Here is a 15,890-nt window from a genome sequence, read left to right on the forward strand (position 1 = left end):
TTTAAAACATCAGTTGGATCTCATTTTATGACAAAGTGACAGAAGGGGGATGTGTTATATGAATAGTAAGTTTACATAAATGAATGTGTGCATAAATATATATATATATTTTTTCTTTGTCTCTTTCAGCACTCTGTTTTCTACAGTGGACACTGATGAAATACCAGCCAAAAGACCAAGATTAGGTACTGAATATAAATTTTAAAAATTTTTAAATAGGAAAAATATATGCATAGAACAAAATTCAAAAGGTAAAAAGTATGTGGTAAAAAGTAAGTATTGGCCAGGTGCAGTGGCTCACACCTGTAATCCTAGCACTTTGGGAGGCCAAGGCAGGCGGATCACCTGAGTCAGGAGTTTGAGACCAGCCTGGCCAACGTGGCGAAACCCCGTCTCTACTAAAAGTACAAAAATTAGCTGGGTGTGGTGGCAGGCACTTGTAATCCCAGCTACTCAGGAGACTGAGGCAGGAGAATCACTTGAACCTGGGAGGTGGAGGTTGCTGTGAGCCGAGATCGTACCACTGCACTCCAGCCTGGGGCGACAGAGCAAGACTGTGTCAAGAAAAAGAAAAGTCTCTTTCCTGGCCGGACGCGGTGGCTCAAACCTTTAATCCCAGCACTTTGGAGGCTGAGGTGGGAGGATCACTTGGGATCAGGAGTTTGAGACCAACCTGGCCAACATGGTGAAACCCCATCTCTACTAAAAATTAAAAATTAGCCAGGTGGCGCATGCCTATAGCCACAGCTACTCGGGAGGCTGAGGCATGAGAATCACTTGAACCTGGGAGGCGAAGGTTGCAGTGAGCCAAGATTCTGCTACTGCACTCCAGTCTGGGTGACAGAGCGAGACTCCGTCTCAAAAAAAAAAAAAAAAAAAACACCAAAGAAAGAAAGTCTCTTTCCTGTCCCTTCCTTATCTTTTCTAGAGGTAACTACTGTTACCAAGGACTTGTCTAATCCTTGCAGGTAAATAAGCCTAGGTGCAGACTGTGCATTTTAAAATTCTAAATCCTATAAAGAGAAGATACTTCTTATTTTTAAGGAGGAAATGTTGTCAATATTTCAAACTGAGGTGACTCTAGTTCAGATGGCTGAGGGAACCCATCTTACTTTTTTTTTTTTTTTTTTTTCGAGACAGGGTCTCATTCTGTCACCCAGGCTGGGATGCAGTGGCATGATCATGGCTCACTGCAGTCTCCACCTCCCTGGGCCCAGGTGATCCTCCCACCTCAGCATCCCAAGTAGTTAGTTGGGCCTACAGGCGCATTATCACACCTAGCTAATTTTTGTATATTTTTGTAGAAACAGGGTCTTGCCATATTGCCCAGGCTGAAAATAGGCAGCAGTGGCATTTTGAAAGAATATTCCTATCTTTAGGAAGCGGTAATATTTTTCTTTTCTTTTTCTTTCCTTTTTTTTTTTTTTTTTTTTTTTTTTGAGACAGGCTCTTGCTCTGTCTTGATCTTGTCATCAACAGTTTTTGTTTTTTTTTAAATTTTGTAAGAGGCAAGGGTGTCACTCTGTTGCCCAGGCTTCAGTGCAGTGCAGTGGCACGATCGTAGCTCACTGCAGCCTCAAACTCCTGGGCTCATGCGATCCTCCTGCCTCAGTTTCCTGAGTAGCTGGGACTACAGGCAGGTACCACTACACCTGGAAGATTATTTTATATGTAGATACTGGGTCTCTGTATGTTGCCCGGACTGATCTCGGAACTCCTGGCCTTCCAAAGAGCTAGGATTATGGATATAAGCCACTGTGCCCAGCCAAGTCTTATACTTCAGTATATGTGAATGGATAAAGAAAATAAAAGTAGATTAAAGGAAAAAAGGCATAATAAAATACTATAATAATATATTCTTCTCAAAAATGTTGATAAATTTGGGTCTACCTCCAGATGTGGTAACTGAGTGTGGACATATTTGTGTTAATATTTTGTTTAAATTCAGCAAGTACTTATTGAACATGTCTCAGTGCTAACCAATGTGTTAGGTTTTACAGAAAATACAAAAATTAGTAAGACAGGGTCTCCATTTTTTTTTTTTAGATGGAGTCTTGCTCTGTTGCTCAGGCTGGAGTGCAATGGCACAATCTTGGCCCACTGCAACCTCCACCTCCCGGGTTCAAGTGATTCCCCTGCCTCAGCCTCCCAAGTAGCTGAGACTACAGGTGCCCACCACCACGCCCGGCTAATTTTTTTATTTTTAGTAGGGACAGGGTTTCGCCATCTTGGCCAGGCTGGTCTCAAGCTCCTGACCTCAAGTGATCCACCTGCCTTGGCCTCCCAAAGTGCTAGCATTACAGGCATAAGCTACTGCACCCGGCCTGGGTTTCCATTTTTAAGGACCTTACATGATTATATGGTAGGGGTATAAGACAAGCACATAATAATGCTAATGTCAATGAAAATATGATAAAAAATTTAAAAAAAAGGTAGTAACAAAATCCTATCCAATTTTCATCTCATGGAGTCTCAGTAAATGTTTGCTGGAGTTAGTATGAGTTAGTATGTTAGCCCAGGTTTTGAAGGGTGGATAGGATATCAAAGGAGAGCAATAGGAAGGAAAAATATTCCAGGCAGAGGGAACAGTATGGGAAAGTTGTGTAAATTCAAGAAATAGCGAATAGAGCTCGGGAAAAAAAATGGCTGAAGACAGGTAGATCAAATTATCGTTTTGTTTTGTTTTGTTTTTTAATGGAGAAAGCATCTTGCTATATTGCTCAGGCTGATCTCGAACTCCAGGGCTTAAGTGATCCTCTCACCTTGGCTTTCCAAAATGCTGGGATTACAGGCGCAAACCACCATACCCGGCCAAGCATTTTCAAATGACAGGAATTTATACTAAATTCATTAGAACAGCATTTCCCAAAGCACAGGATAGATACCAATTTAGGAAATGATTTTAGGGGATTCCACATTCACAGTATTGTGTAACATTTGAATTGTGATTATGTATTAAGAAAGGTGTATCCAAAAAAAAAAAAGAAGGGTGTATCCTTTTCAGTTATTTATTTGAGGTGCTCACATCCTGTTTATTTCAAACAGAAAATCTTGATTTAATGCTAGTATATCTTCAATACTTGCCTAATATACGCTAATCTCTCATTTTTTTAACAGGCCCAACTAGAACTTAGTATTATTGTGTTTTCATTTCTTTTTTCTTTTTTTTTTTTTTTTGAGATGGAGTTTCGCTCTCATTGCCCAGGCTGGAGTGCAATGGCACGATCTTGGCTCATTGCAACCTCCGCCTCCCAGGTTCAAGCGATTCTCCTGCCTCAGCCTCCCCAGTAGCTGGGATTACAGGCACCTGCCACTATGCCCGGCTAATTTTTGTATTTTTTTTTTTTTTTTTTTTTTTTTTTTTTTTTTTTTTTTTTTTTTTTTTTTTTGAGACGGAGTCTTGCTCTGTCACCCAGGCTGGAGTGCAGTGGCCGGATCTCAGCTCACTGCAAGCCCCGCCTCCCGGGTTCACGCCATTCTCCTGCCTCAGCCTCCCGAGTAGCTGGGACTACAGGCGCCTGCCACCTCGCCCGGCTAGTTTTTTGTATTTTTTTTTTTTAGTAGAGACGGGGTTTCACCGTGTTAGCCAGGATGGTCTCGATCTTCTGACCTCGTGATCCACCCGTCTCGGCCTCCCAAAGTGCTGGGATTACAGGCTTGAGCCACCGCGCCCGGCCAATTTTTGTATTTTTAATGGAGACAGGGTTTCACCGTGTTGGCCACACTGGTCTTGAACTCTTGACCTCAAGTGATCCGCCCACCTCGGCCTCCCAAAGTGCTGGTATTACAGGTGTGAGCCACCGCACCGGGCTGTGTTTTCATTTCTTTATAAGGCAGGTGATGTTGGCTTTACATATGCAGTAGTAATTTAAAATTATCTTTTTTTAAAGCCAAAAAAGGAAGTCAGTTTTAAAGAAAAATATAAATAGCTCGTACTTGGATGTGGTTAAAAAAAACAAACAAACCAAGAACACAAACTTTGGTGTTACAGAAGGTTTCTGATTGAATTATTTAGGATAATCCTCTGTTTTATGGACTTCTGTGTTAAGGATCACTTATTACATCATTCCCATTAAATATGTAGTATGATTTACTTTTTTTTTTTTAATTAAAAAGTAAACTAATGTCGAAAATGCAAACTTGTGTAGTAAGATTTTCTGAATGGCAAATTGTAGAAGGAAATCTAAGCCAAAGGGTAGGCAGTGGGTAGCAGAGTTTGTAAAGGTCTGTAGAGTGCTGTCCAAGAGAACTTCTGCAGTGATGACTGTTGGGCACTCGAAATGTGGCTAGTTCAATTGAGGAATTGAATTTTAAATTTTATTTGATTCTAATAAAATTTTAAGTTAGGTAACCATATCTGGCTACTAGCTATTGTGTTGGACAGTACAACTCCACTGGTTGCTTTTGAGAGAAAAAAAAGCAAAGCAAGGGTAAAAGAAGACCTCAGAATTTCAGGCTCATGATCTTTTTTTTTTTTTTTTTTTGAGACGGAGTCTCGCTGTGTCACCCAGGCTGGAGTGCAGTGGCACAATCTCGGTTCACTGCAACCTCCACCTCCCAGGTTCAAGCGATTCTCCTGCCTCAGCCTCCTGAGTAGCTGGGATTACAGGTGTGTACCACCACGCCCAGCTAATTTTTGTATTTTAGTAGAGATGGGGTTTCACCATATTGGCCAGACTGGTCTCGAACTCCTGACCTCAAGTGAGCCACCTACCATGGCCTCCCAAAGTGCAGCTAATTTTTGTATTTTAGTAGAGACAGGGTTTCACTATGTTGGCCAGGCTGGTCTCAAACTCCTGACCTCAAGTGATCCACCCACTTTGGCCTCCCAAAGTGCTAGGATTAAATAAGCCACCGTACCTGGCTCAGGCTCATGACCTTAAAGGTGAAAGGGATTTTAAGAGATCTATGTAGTTCAGTCTCAGAAAAGTAAGGTGATCTTTTCCCCATTTTACAGATGAGGCAGGCCTTCTGTTTTTTAAAAAAATCAGTGAGATCTTTTGACATAATCTCAGGGACATATCCAGATTTTGATAACACTCATAGGAAAACAAATATTATGATATTGTTTAGTAGCCACAATTTGCTGTGTTACCAAGAGTACTCTTGTCCTCTAGGGTCTGGATGACTGTGGTTAAGCATCAATCGCTAAAGCTCTTTTTCTCCTCCTTGTAAAGCACAGCAGAGTGTGTAATATCTCTCAGCAGCATTAGAGGGGGATAACCTGGAATTCTCTGTGATTCCTAAAATGAAAAACAACTGTTTGCATCGTTTGGTACTTATAACTATTAGCAAATTACTCAAATTGGATTGTGCTTTACCTGGCCATTACTTTTTCTCTTTTGTTTGTTATTCCCCTGTGTTTCTGGAAAGTATTTTACATGTTCTGGAGCACTGCTTAAAAGCTACCATTGCAGTCTATCTTTCTCTAAAGCAGATTGGCTAACGTGATGTTCTGTTTTTCTCAAACTAGTGTTTTCAAATACCCTTAATTAGGAAATAGGAAATTGTAGAAAGCTTACATCAGATATACAGAAAGTGAGAAAGAGGTAGTGTAATAAAAGGAGGAAGTGAGGAAAGCACTGAAACCAACCCTTTCCCTTTATTTTTGGTGGCAAGGGGATGAGCCTGAGATTTTTTTTTTTTTTTTTTTTTTTTTTTTTTGAGACAGGGTCTCCCACTGTCACCCATACTGGAGTGCAGTGGCATGATCTCAGCTCACTGCAACCTCCACTTCCCAGTTCCAATGATTCTCCTGCTTTAGCCTCCCAAGTAGCTGGAATTACAGGCACGTGCCACCAGACCCAGCTAATTTAATTTATTTATTTATTTATTTATTTTTTGAGATGGAGTCTCACTCTGTTGCCCAGACTGGAGTGCAATGGTGCCATCTTGGCTCACTGCAACCTCCACCTCCTGGGTTCAAGCGATTCTTTTGCCTCAGCCTCCAGAGTAGCTGGGATTATAGGTGTGTGCCATGATGCCCAGCTAATTTTTGTATTTTTAGTAGAGATGGTTTTGCCATGATGGTCAGGCTGGTCTTGAACTCCTGGCCTCAAGTGATCTGCCTGCCTCGGCCTCCCTAAGTGCTGGGATTATAGGAGTGAGCCATTGTGCGCAGCCAATTTTTGTATTTTTAGTAGAGACGAGATATTGCCATGTTGACCAGGCTGGTCTCGAACTTCTGACCTCAAGTGATCTGCCCGCCTCTGCCTCCCAAAGTGCTAGGATTACAGGCATTAGCCACGGTGCCCGGCCTAAGATCTTCTAACACATCTCCACTAGAGGGATAGTCTTGTTCCATCTCAGATGTTTAAAAGCTACATATTTTAGGCCAGGTGCAGTGGCATACACCTGTAATCTCAGCACTTTGGGAGGCTGTGGCAGAAGGATCATCTGAGCCCAGGAGTTCCAGACCAGCCTGGGCAATATAGTGAGACCCTGACTCTACCAAAAAATCAAAAAAAATTAGCCAGGCATGGTGGTGCATGCCTGTGATCCCAGCTACTCAGGAGACTGAGGTAGGAGGATCACTTGAGCCCGGGAGGTTGAGGCTGCAGTGAGTAGTGATCATGCCACTGCACTCTAGTCTGGGTGACAGAGTAAGACCCTGTCTCAAAAAAAAAAAAAAAAAAAAAAAGCTGCATATTTTATACTTAGCCAAGATTTAATAGGGGCTTAGTAAATAATTGTTTAGGGTAACTACAGTACATTGTTACTTGCCTGGGAAGTAAGGACAAACTAGTGAGACTATGACAGAATTCCACCATACTTGGTGGCTATATGCTCCTTGTTGTTTAATCATGCCCTCATCTCTGTGGTAAAAATTTATCTATTTATTTATTTTGTTTATTTTTTGTGAGACAGAGTCTCACTCTGACATCCAGGCTGGAGTGTAATGGCACGATCTCAGCTCACTGCAACCTCCACTTTCCAGGTTCAAGTGATTCTCCTGCCTCAGCCTGCCAAGTAGCTGGGACTACAGGCACACACCACTGAGCCCAGCTAATTTTTGTATTTTTTTTAGAGATGGGATTTCACCATGTTTGCCAAGCTGGTCTTGAACTCCTGACCTCGTGATCCATCTGCCTTAGCCTCCCAAAGTGTTGGGATTATAGGCGTGAGCCACCACGCCTGGCAAAAATTTATTTTATATATCCTGGAGAACTCATTGCTTAACAGCTGTCATTTCAGAACATTTTGTGTATGTGTGTGAATCAGTACGGATTTGCTAAAGTGATGGTTTTATGTTTTTATGTTCAGATGTTTTATTTTACAAACACAATTACAATACTGATGTTCCAGTTATTCAGTTAGAAAAAGATTATTTATTTATTTTGAGATGGAGTCTCACTCTATCGCCCTGGCTGGAGTGCAGTGGTGCGATCTTGGCTCACTGCAACCTCCGCCTCCCTGGTTCAAGAGATTCTCCTACATCAGCCTCCTGAGTAGCTGGGACTACAGTCGTGTACCACCACGCCCGGCTAATTTTTTGTATTTTCAGTAGAGATGGGGTTTCACCGTGTTAGCCAGGATGTTCTCGATCTCCTGACCTCAAGTAATCCACCCTCCTCAGTCTCCCAAAGTGCTGGGATTACAGGTGTGAGCCACGAGTCTGGCCTAATTTTTTTTTTTTTTGAGACAAAGTTTCACCCTTGTTGCCCAGGCTGGAGTGCAGTGGAGCAATCTTGGCTCACCACAACCTCTGACTCCTGGGTTCAAGCGATTCTCCTGCCTCAGCCTCCTGAGTAGGTGGGATTATAGGGATGTGCCAGCACGCCCAGCTAATTCTTTGTATTTTTAGTAGAGATGGGGTTTCTTCATGTTAGTCAGGCTGGTCTTGAACTCCCGACCTCAGGTGATCTGCCCACCTTGGCCTCCCAAAGTGCTGGGATTACAGGCATGGGCCACCACACCTGACCTAGAAAACGATTATTTTTATAAATACCTTTTTATTTCAATGGTTGAAAATAGGACTTTTTTTAATTTTTGTTTTTGGAGACAGAGTCTCACTCTGTTGCCCAGGCTGGAGTGCAGTGGCACAATCACAGCTTACTGCAGCCTCAACCTCCTGGGCTCAGGTGATCCTCCCACCTCAGCCTCCCAGGTAGCTGGAACTACAGGCGTGCAATACCATTTCCTGCTAATTTTTTGTACAGATGGGGTTTCTCTATGGTGGCCCAAGCTGGTTTCGAGCTCCTGGGCTCAAGCCATCCTCCCACCTTAGCCTCCCAAAGTGTTGGGATTACAGGTGTGAGCACCACACCCAGCCAATAGAACTTTTAATAAAAATTGAGAGAGGCTCTTTCTAAAATATCGTTTTATTTTTTTGCTGGAAGTTTATTACTCTATATTTACAGTTTGTTAAAACTTTCTAGATTGCTTTATTCACCAAGTGAAAAACAGTCTCTACAATGCTGCCAGCTTATTTGGATTCCCATTCCAGCTGACCACAAAGCCCATGGTAACTTCTGCTTGTAATGGAACACGGAATGTGGCCCCTTCAGGAGAGGTCAGTGGGGATGAGACTCCATTAGGAATACTGATCTTTATACTTCATCATTACATTTTAGACAATTATCTGTTTGAGAGTTAATGTATACAATTACATTTTTCCAGAAATACTTGTATCTTTATTAGCTGTGATATAAAGGCCAAGAAATTAAAGGTTAATACATTGAACATTTAAAACGTGTTTGTAAGGAGCTAAATATTATTACATATGCCTTCTTATTTAAGTTTGTACAAAGAAACTGGAATTGTTATTTTATTTTATTTTATTTTTTTTGAGACAGAGTCTGGCTTTGTCTTCCAGGCTGGAGTGCAGTGGCATGATCTTGGCTCACTGCAATCTCCACCTCCCGGGTTCAAGCAATTCTCCTGCCTCAGCCTCCCAAGTGGCTGGGACTACAGGCACCCACCACCATTCCTGGCTGATTTTTGTATTTTTAGCAGAGACGGGGTTTCACCATATTGGTCAGGTTGGTCTCGGAACTCCTGACCTTGTGATCCGCCCTCCTCAGCCTCCCAAAGTGCTGGGATTACAGGCGTGAGCCACTGCGCCTGGCCTTGGAATTGTTATTTCTACATCATTTTGTGAGTCTTGACAAATTAAACCTTAGGTCTTATTGATGGTATCTCTTCTGTGAGCTACCTAAGAAAAAGTTATGTTTTCATAATAGAAACTTACTTAGATAACAAAATTGAGATGCTACAGAAGTGATTATGTTTGATTTTAAGGTATTTTCGAACTCTTCATCTTGTGAACTGACAGGTTCTGGATCCTGGAACAACATGCTGAAACTGGGTGAGGTGGTCAAAAATATTTCTGTTCCCCCCTACCTCCTTCTGCCCATTTTTTCCTACATTTTGAAAATATGAAAGGAAAACACTGATTTGGATTGGGATGAGAAAGACATTCTTTCTACTGTTCTAAAAAGCAAATAGCTTTTCTTCAGAATTGTTGTCTTTCAATTTACTGTTGTTTTTTGTTTGTATTATCAGTGTCCTCAATGTGACTTAGATCAAGGTCATATTAAAAAGGTTCATTCATTTAAAAAAAAAGAAAAAAGCAAAAACATTTCCTGAGAACTTACTCTGTGCCAGGTCCTGAGCTAAGTTATCAAGAATAACAAAATAATAAAACCTTATTCCTGTCCTTTAAGAGTTCATCATCTAGTTGGGGAGCAGCCTTAGGTTCCCAGTTATCACAGTTTTATCGACTAGGGACTTCCATGTCATCCTTAGATCTTAAAGTTGAATTGTCATTATTGTATATATGCACTATACAAAATGCTGTGGTGGGGAAAAGTAGGAAGAAGCCAGAATCCTGCAAAATAGTTGTGATGTCTGCCACTCAGGTAGGCTTGTAAAACTGGAAGGGAAGGAAGTTAGGGAAAATGAGCTTAGAGAAGTTGTAGGTTTAAAATTCAAAAGTGGAAGAAGTTAAGAAAATGATAGAAGACTTAGAGTTGTGCTTTTCAAACTTTTTTAAAAAGTACCTCTAGGGGTAGAGAAAAGCAAAGGAGAATAAATACATACCCCTATGTCTGAGAAGCTAGCTCCTAAAATCTTGGAACAAAGATGATATTTTTTTTTCTTTTTTTTTTGAGATGGAGTTTCGCTCTTGTCGCACAGGCTGGAGAGCAATGGTGCTATCTCGGGTCACTGCAACCTCTGCCTCCCGGGTTCAAGCGATTCTCCTGCCTCAGCCTCCTGAGTGGCTGGGATTACAGGCATGCACTACCACCCTGGCTAATTTTGTATTTTTAGAAGTAGAGACGGGGTTTCTCCATGTTGGTCAGGCTGATCTTGAACTCCTGACCTCAGGTGATCTGCCCACCTTGGCCTCCCAAAGTGCTGGGATTACAGGTGTGAGCCACAGCGCCCGGCCCAAAGATGATATTTCTTTGAAGCCTTTTATTTTATTTAGAAAATTAATAGAAATTGAATTTTATCATCTGTTTGGAATATTTGTTTAGAGTTGTTTACCATTAAAATTGACATATGTGAGGGATGGTAGATTTATCTTGTGCCTCTAGATGCTGGCACTACTGTGTTTCTGTGGGTTTTGTGTAGTCTAATCAGAGAAGCCCATGTATTCCTAGGGCAGGTTTCTTGTGTAAAGAGGTCCACAATCTCTTTATCTGCAACCCCTGGGAGCGAGATGTGCTTAGGAATTCAGAATTTTTCATATTTTAGGTATGTTACCAGCCAAACATATGGCTGGTTTGAATTTGAACAGTTTACTCCAGTTGATTAGATTACAGAGAGTTATAATCTTTGAGTTCTTCATGGCCTCTTAATAGTTCCATCAAGCAAAATAAGCAAAGCCTGCTAGTGAATTCTGTTATTACCTGTCTGAGATCAAAAACAAACTAAGCCCTATTGCTTTCCTTTAACTTCTACAAAATTTGTGCTTGACTCCTGTGCTCTTAATAGAAATTGAAAAACAAGGTGTTTATTTAGCTCTATGATGTAGGTTGCTCACAGATTTTTTTTCTTTCCTTATGCAGACTGTTTGCAGGTGATTTTTCATTTCGCAATTACAAATGCATTTTTTAAATAGGTAATAAGTCTCCTAATGGAATAAGTGACTATCCAAAGATCAGAGTGACAGTAACCCGAGATCAGCCACGCAGAGTCCTGCCTTCCTTTGGGTAAGTGTTAAATTCTGTCTTTCTGTAAATGGAAACTTAGCATTTATTAGGTGCTCATTCTTGCTAGGCAGTCTCACTTTTGTTCTATTATGTAGTCCTACTAAGTACTCTGAGGTTAGTAACTTGCTGAATGTCATGCAGCCAGTGAGAGACTTGAGCTTAGGTGTGTGTTATATTTTCTTTTTTTTTTTTGAGATGGAGTTTTGCTCTGTCGCCCAGGCTGGAGTGCATTGGTGCAATCTTGGCTCACTGTGACCTCTGCCTTCCGGGTTCAAGCAATTCTCCTGCCTCAGCCTCTTGAGTAGCTGGGATTACAGGTGCCCCCCACAACCATGCCCGGCTAATTTTTGTATTTTTAGTAGAGACGGGGTTTCACCATGTTGGCCAGGCTGGTCTCGAACTCCTGACCTCAGGTGATCCGCCTGCCTTGGCCTCCCAAAGTGCTGGGATTACAGATGTGAGCTACCGCGCCCGGCCTTACATTTTCTACTGTATTATATGCCCATAGCATCTGATTTTGAAAACTGTTTTAGAAAGACTTGTCACTTATTTTATTCTCAACTTAAAAATATAATTATGCATACAGAAGAGTGCTGAAATTATAAGTGTACATGGCCTGGTTAGTTTTCATACAGTGGTCATAGCCATCAATTCTGTGAAATGTTATTATTAATAGTTTTCTTCCCTCCTGTTTCTATATCTTTGTAGAATTTTTATTGCTTGGACATTAGACTTTCTGGATTTATCTAATTTTCCCATACATTCTCTCCTTCTGTTGTTCTTGCTTTTTTTTTTTTTTTTTTTTTTTTTTTTTTTGAGATGGGGTCTCCCTCTGTCACCCAGGCAGTTCGGTGGCATAGTCTCGGCTCACTGCAGCCTCTGCCTCCCGGGTTCAAGCAATTCTGAGCCTCTCGAGTAGCTGGGATTACAGGGGCACGCCACCACTCCCAGCTATTTTTCGCATTTTTAGTAGAGACAGAGTTTCACCATGTTGGCCAGGCCAGTCTCAAACTCCTGACCTTAGGTGATCCGCCCACCTCAGCCTCTCAAGGTGCTGGGATTACAGGTGTGAGCCATTGTGCCCGGCCTTCTTGCTCTTTTTAAAAACATTTTTTACTAATTCTTTTTTGACTCAGTTTTTAAGTTAGAAAAGTTCTCCCCCTGCCTATTCCCAATATTTTTTTTCTTTCTCTAAGCATCTTGTTCTTATAAGGATGCAAAATCTTTCCTTATCTCTCTAAAGCTGTTTATTATTTAAAATATGTTTTGAGTGCTCCCTTCTGGTTTGTGCCCTCTCCCTGTTTGTTTATTTTGGTCTGATCTTTCAGGTTAGTCTTTATTCAGATACTTGGTACTCCTTGGCTATCCACTTATATATAGGGATGAGGAGCTAAAAACTAGCGCCCTCTGGAGTGGAGTAATGGTTGAGTGTAGGGCTAGGAAGGAAAGTATAAAGTGAGTCTGAACATCTTGTGCCAGCAAGTAAAGGAGTGTTCAAAAACTGGGGCATGCCACCCTGACAGAGGAGGAGATTTCGAAGGGGCTTTCACTGGCCAGATGGGATAATTTAAACATCAAAATGAATAAAGACAGGGACTCAGATGCTAATAAATAAATATATATGGTTGGGGAGGGAAAGATCTTTATAGTAGAATGCCAACTAATAAGTGTGGAAGGAATGATAGAATTAGAAAATCACCATTTTGTAACTGTCATGGTAGTAACTGATATGGGCAGGAATCATCAATTGAGCCAAAAACTAGTAAATAAGTTTGCAGCCTGGCCAAACATGGTGACATCCCGTCTTTACTAAAAATAGAAAAATTAACTAGATGTGGCGGCACGCACTTGTAATCCCAGCTACTCAGGAGGCTAAGGCAGTAGAATTGCTTGAACCCGGAGGCAGAGGTTGCAGTGAGCTGAGATTACATCACTGCATTCCAGCCTAGGAGACAGTGAGACTCTGTCTCAAAAAAAAAAAAAAAAAAAAAAGTTTGATGAGGCAGTGAAATTTACATAAACTCAAAATATCTCCTTTCACATTACTTTTTTTTTTTTGAGATGGAGTCTCGCTCTGTCACCCAGGCTGGAGTTCAGTGGCATGATCTCAGCTCACTGCAACCTCTGCCTCCCAGGTTCAAGCGATTGTCCTGCCTCAGCCTCCTGAGTAGCAGGGATTACAGGGACGCGCCACCATGCCCAGCTAATTTTGTATTTTTAGTAGAGACAGGGTTTCACTATGTTGGCCAGGCTGGTCTCGAAGTCCTGACCTCAGGTGATCCACCCGCCTCGGCCTCCCAAAGTGCTGGAATTACAGGCATGAGCCACCACGCCCAGCCCACATTATTTATTAATTACAAAGGGAAAAATAAAGTGGAGAAGCACAACTGACACCACCTTAACCAAGAGATCAAAGTGAAATTGCCAGCAGTTGGACAAACTGACATCATGGCATTCACATGTATTGTCCTGAGAAAGACATCATCACTAAATGCAGCATTCCTGCAAAAACGATAGACTTTATGAGTCTATTATGAGAAAGACTGGTTAAACTGAAATTAATGTTTATTCTACAAAACAATAGGTCTGTATTCATTAAAAAGATAAAGAAAAGCTGAAAAATTGTTTCAGACTGAAGGAGATCAAAGATAGGTGATAACTAAATGCATGCAATGTGAGATCCTGGATTAGATTTTAGATGGGACAAAATTGCTATGAAGGTTATTTTTTAATAGCTTTAGAGATATTTGAATATGGGCTACATATTACGTTATACTATTGCAAAAGTTCCTGAATTTGGTGATTATGTTGTGGTTATTATAAGAGATCTCGGCCAGGCGCGGTGGCTCAAGCCTGTAATCCCAGCACTTTGGGAGGCCGAGGCGGGTGGATCACGAGGTCAGGAGATCGACACCATCCTGGCTAACATGGTGAAACCCCGTCTCTACTAAAAATACAAAAAAACTAGCCGGGCGAGGTGTTGCGCACCTATAATCCCAGCTACTCAAGGGGCTGAGGCAGGAGAATCGCTTGAACCCAGAAGGCAGAGGTTGCAATGAGCCGAGATTGCGCCACTGCACTCCAGCCTGGCAACACAGTGAGACTCCGTCTCAAATAAATACATAAATAAATAAATATTTTCTAATTTCTGTTTTACTTCCTCTTTGACCTGTGGTTTAAAAGAATAGAAATATGTTGTTTAATTTCCAGATATTTGGGACTTTGCAGATATCTTTCTGTTATTGATTTCTAGCTTCTATTATGGTTAGAGAATATGCTTTGTATGATTTCATTTCTTTTAAGTTTTTTAATGTGTGTTTTATGACCTAGAGTATGGTCCAGTTGGATGATGTTCCATGTACACTTGAAAAGAATGCATATTCTGCTGTTGTTGGGTAGAGTGACCTAAATGTCAGGTCAGGTTGGTTGATAATGTTTTCCAGGTGTTAGTGATTTTTCTGCCGACTTTTTTATTGATTGATAAGTCAGGAATTGAGTTTTCTACCAAAATTGTGGATTTGTCTATTTCTCCTTCAGCTTTGTTAGTTTTTGCTCCATGCTTTTTGTTTTTTTTTTGGTTTTTGGTTTTTTTTTTTGAGAAGGAGTCTCGCCCTGTCGCCCAGACTGGAGTGCAGTGGTGTGATCTAGGCTCACTGAGCCACTGCGCCTGGCTGAGTCTGTTTATTTCTTAAGAATAAGGGCATTCAAGGCTGGGTGCGGTGGGTCACGCCTGTAATTCCAGCACTTTGGGAGGCCAAGGAGGGCGGATCACCTGAGGTCAGGAGTTTGAGACCAGCCTGGCCAACGTGGTGAAACCCCATCTCTACTTAAAATACAAAAAATTAGCCAGGCGTGGTGGCAGGCACCTATAGTCGTAGCTACTCGGGAGACTGAGGCAGGACAATTGCTTGAACCTGGGAGGCAGAGGTTGCAATGAGCTGAGATCACACCATTGCACTCCAGCCTGGGGGACAAGAGCAAGACTTCGTCTTTAAAAAAAAAAAAAAAAAAAGCCGGGTGCGGTGGCTCACGCCTGTAATCCCAGCACTTTGGGAGGCCGAGGCGGGTGAATCACGAGGTCAGGAGATCAAGACCATCCTGGCTAACACAGTGAAACCCCGTCTCTACTAAAGAATACAAAAAATTAGCTGGGCGTAGTGGCGGGCGCCTATAGTCCCAGCTACTCGGGAGGCTGAGGCAGGAGAATGGTGTGAACCCAGGAGGCAGAGGTTGCAGTGAGCCGAGATTGTGCCACTACACTCCAGCCTGGGCGACAGAGCAAGACTCCGTCTCAAAAAAAAAAAAGAATAAGGGCATTCACTTACATGATCATGGATTACCAACATCAGGAAATTAACATAGATATAATACTATTATGTAATCTACAGGTCTTATTTAAATTTTTCTCTTACAGCTTTTTCTTTTTCCTAATACAGGATCCAGTGCAGGATTGTGTATTGCACATAGTTTTCATGTCTCTTTGATCTACTTTATTCTGCAACAACTCCTTGCCCTTTCTTTGTGTTCATTGGCATTAATATTTTAATTTTGTCTGATATTTACTGATGATTTGTTTTAGATTATGCCTTTTTTTTTTTTTTAAACACCACATAAGTGGTATTCATTTCAAAAGTGTCACCCAAGGAAAGAAGGGCATGATGTCAGTTTGTCACATTGTTGGTAATGGCAGGAAAGGCAGATTTTGTCACCAGCAACTGTGACTGGGTGCAA

At 41.6% G+C, this 15,890-nt stretch overlaps 1 protein-coding gene across 3 annotated transcripts in view; it reads left to right on the top strand.

The window, feature by feature from the left end:
* The window catches only part of SENP2 (SUMO specific peptidase 2), a 44,131-nt gene that overhangs the window by 3,853 nt on the left and 24,388 nt on the right, over positions 1-15,890 (top strand). For 2 of the 3 annotated variants that reach the window (XM_050780246.1, XM_050780247.1), the window contains exons 2-5: positions 130-185; positions 8,379-8,512; positions 9,241-9,307; positions 11,069-11,159. In XM_050780246.1, coding sequence (XP_050636203.1) covers positions 130-185; positions 8,379-8,512; positions 9,241-9,307; positions 11,069-11,159 — 348 coding nt within the window. The remainder of the gene's footprint in view (positions 1-129; positions 186-8,378; positions 8,513-9,240; positions 9,308-11,068; positions 11,160-15,890) is intronic. The other variant, XM_050780248.1, reaches the window with a different exon arrangement.

The sequence above is a fragment of the Macaca thibetana genome, chromosome 2, assembly GCF_024542745.1.
Source record: "Macaca thibetana thibetana isolate TM-01 chromosome 2, ASM2454274v1, whole genome shotgun sequence".
In the NCBI taxonomy this organism is placed as follows: Eukaryota; Metazoa; Chordata; class Mammalia; order Primates; family Cercopithecidae; genus Macaca; species Macaca thibetana.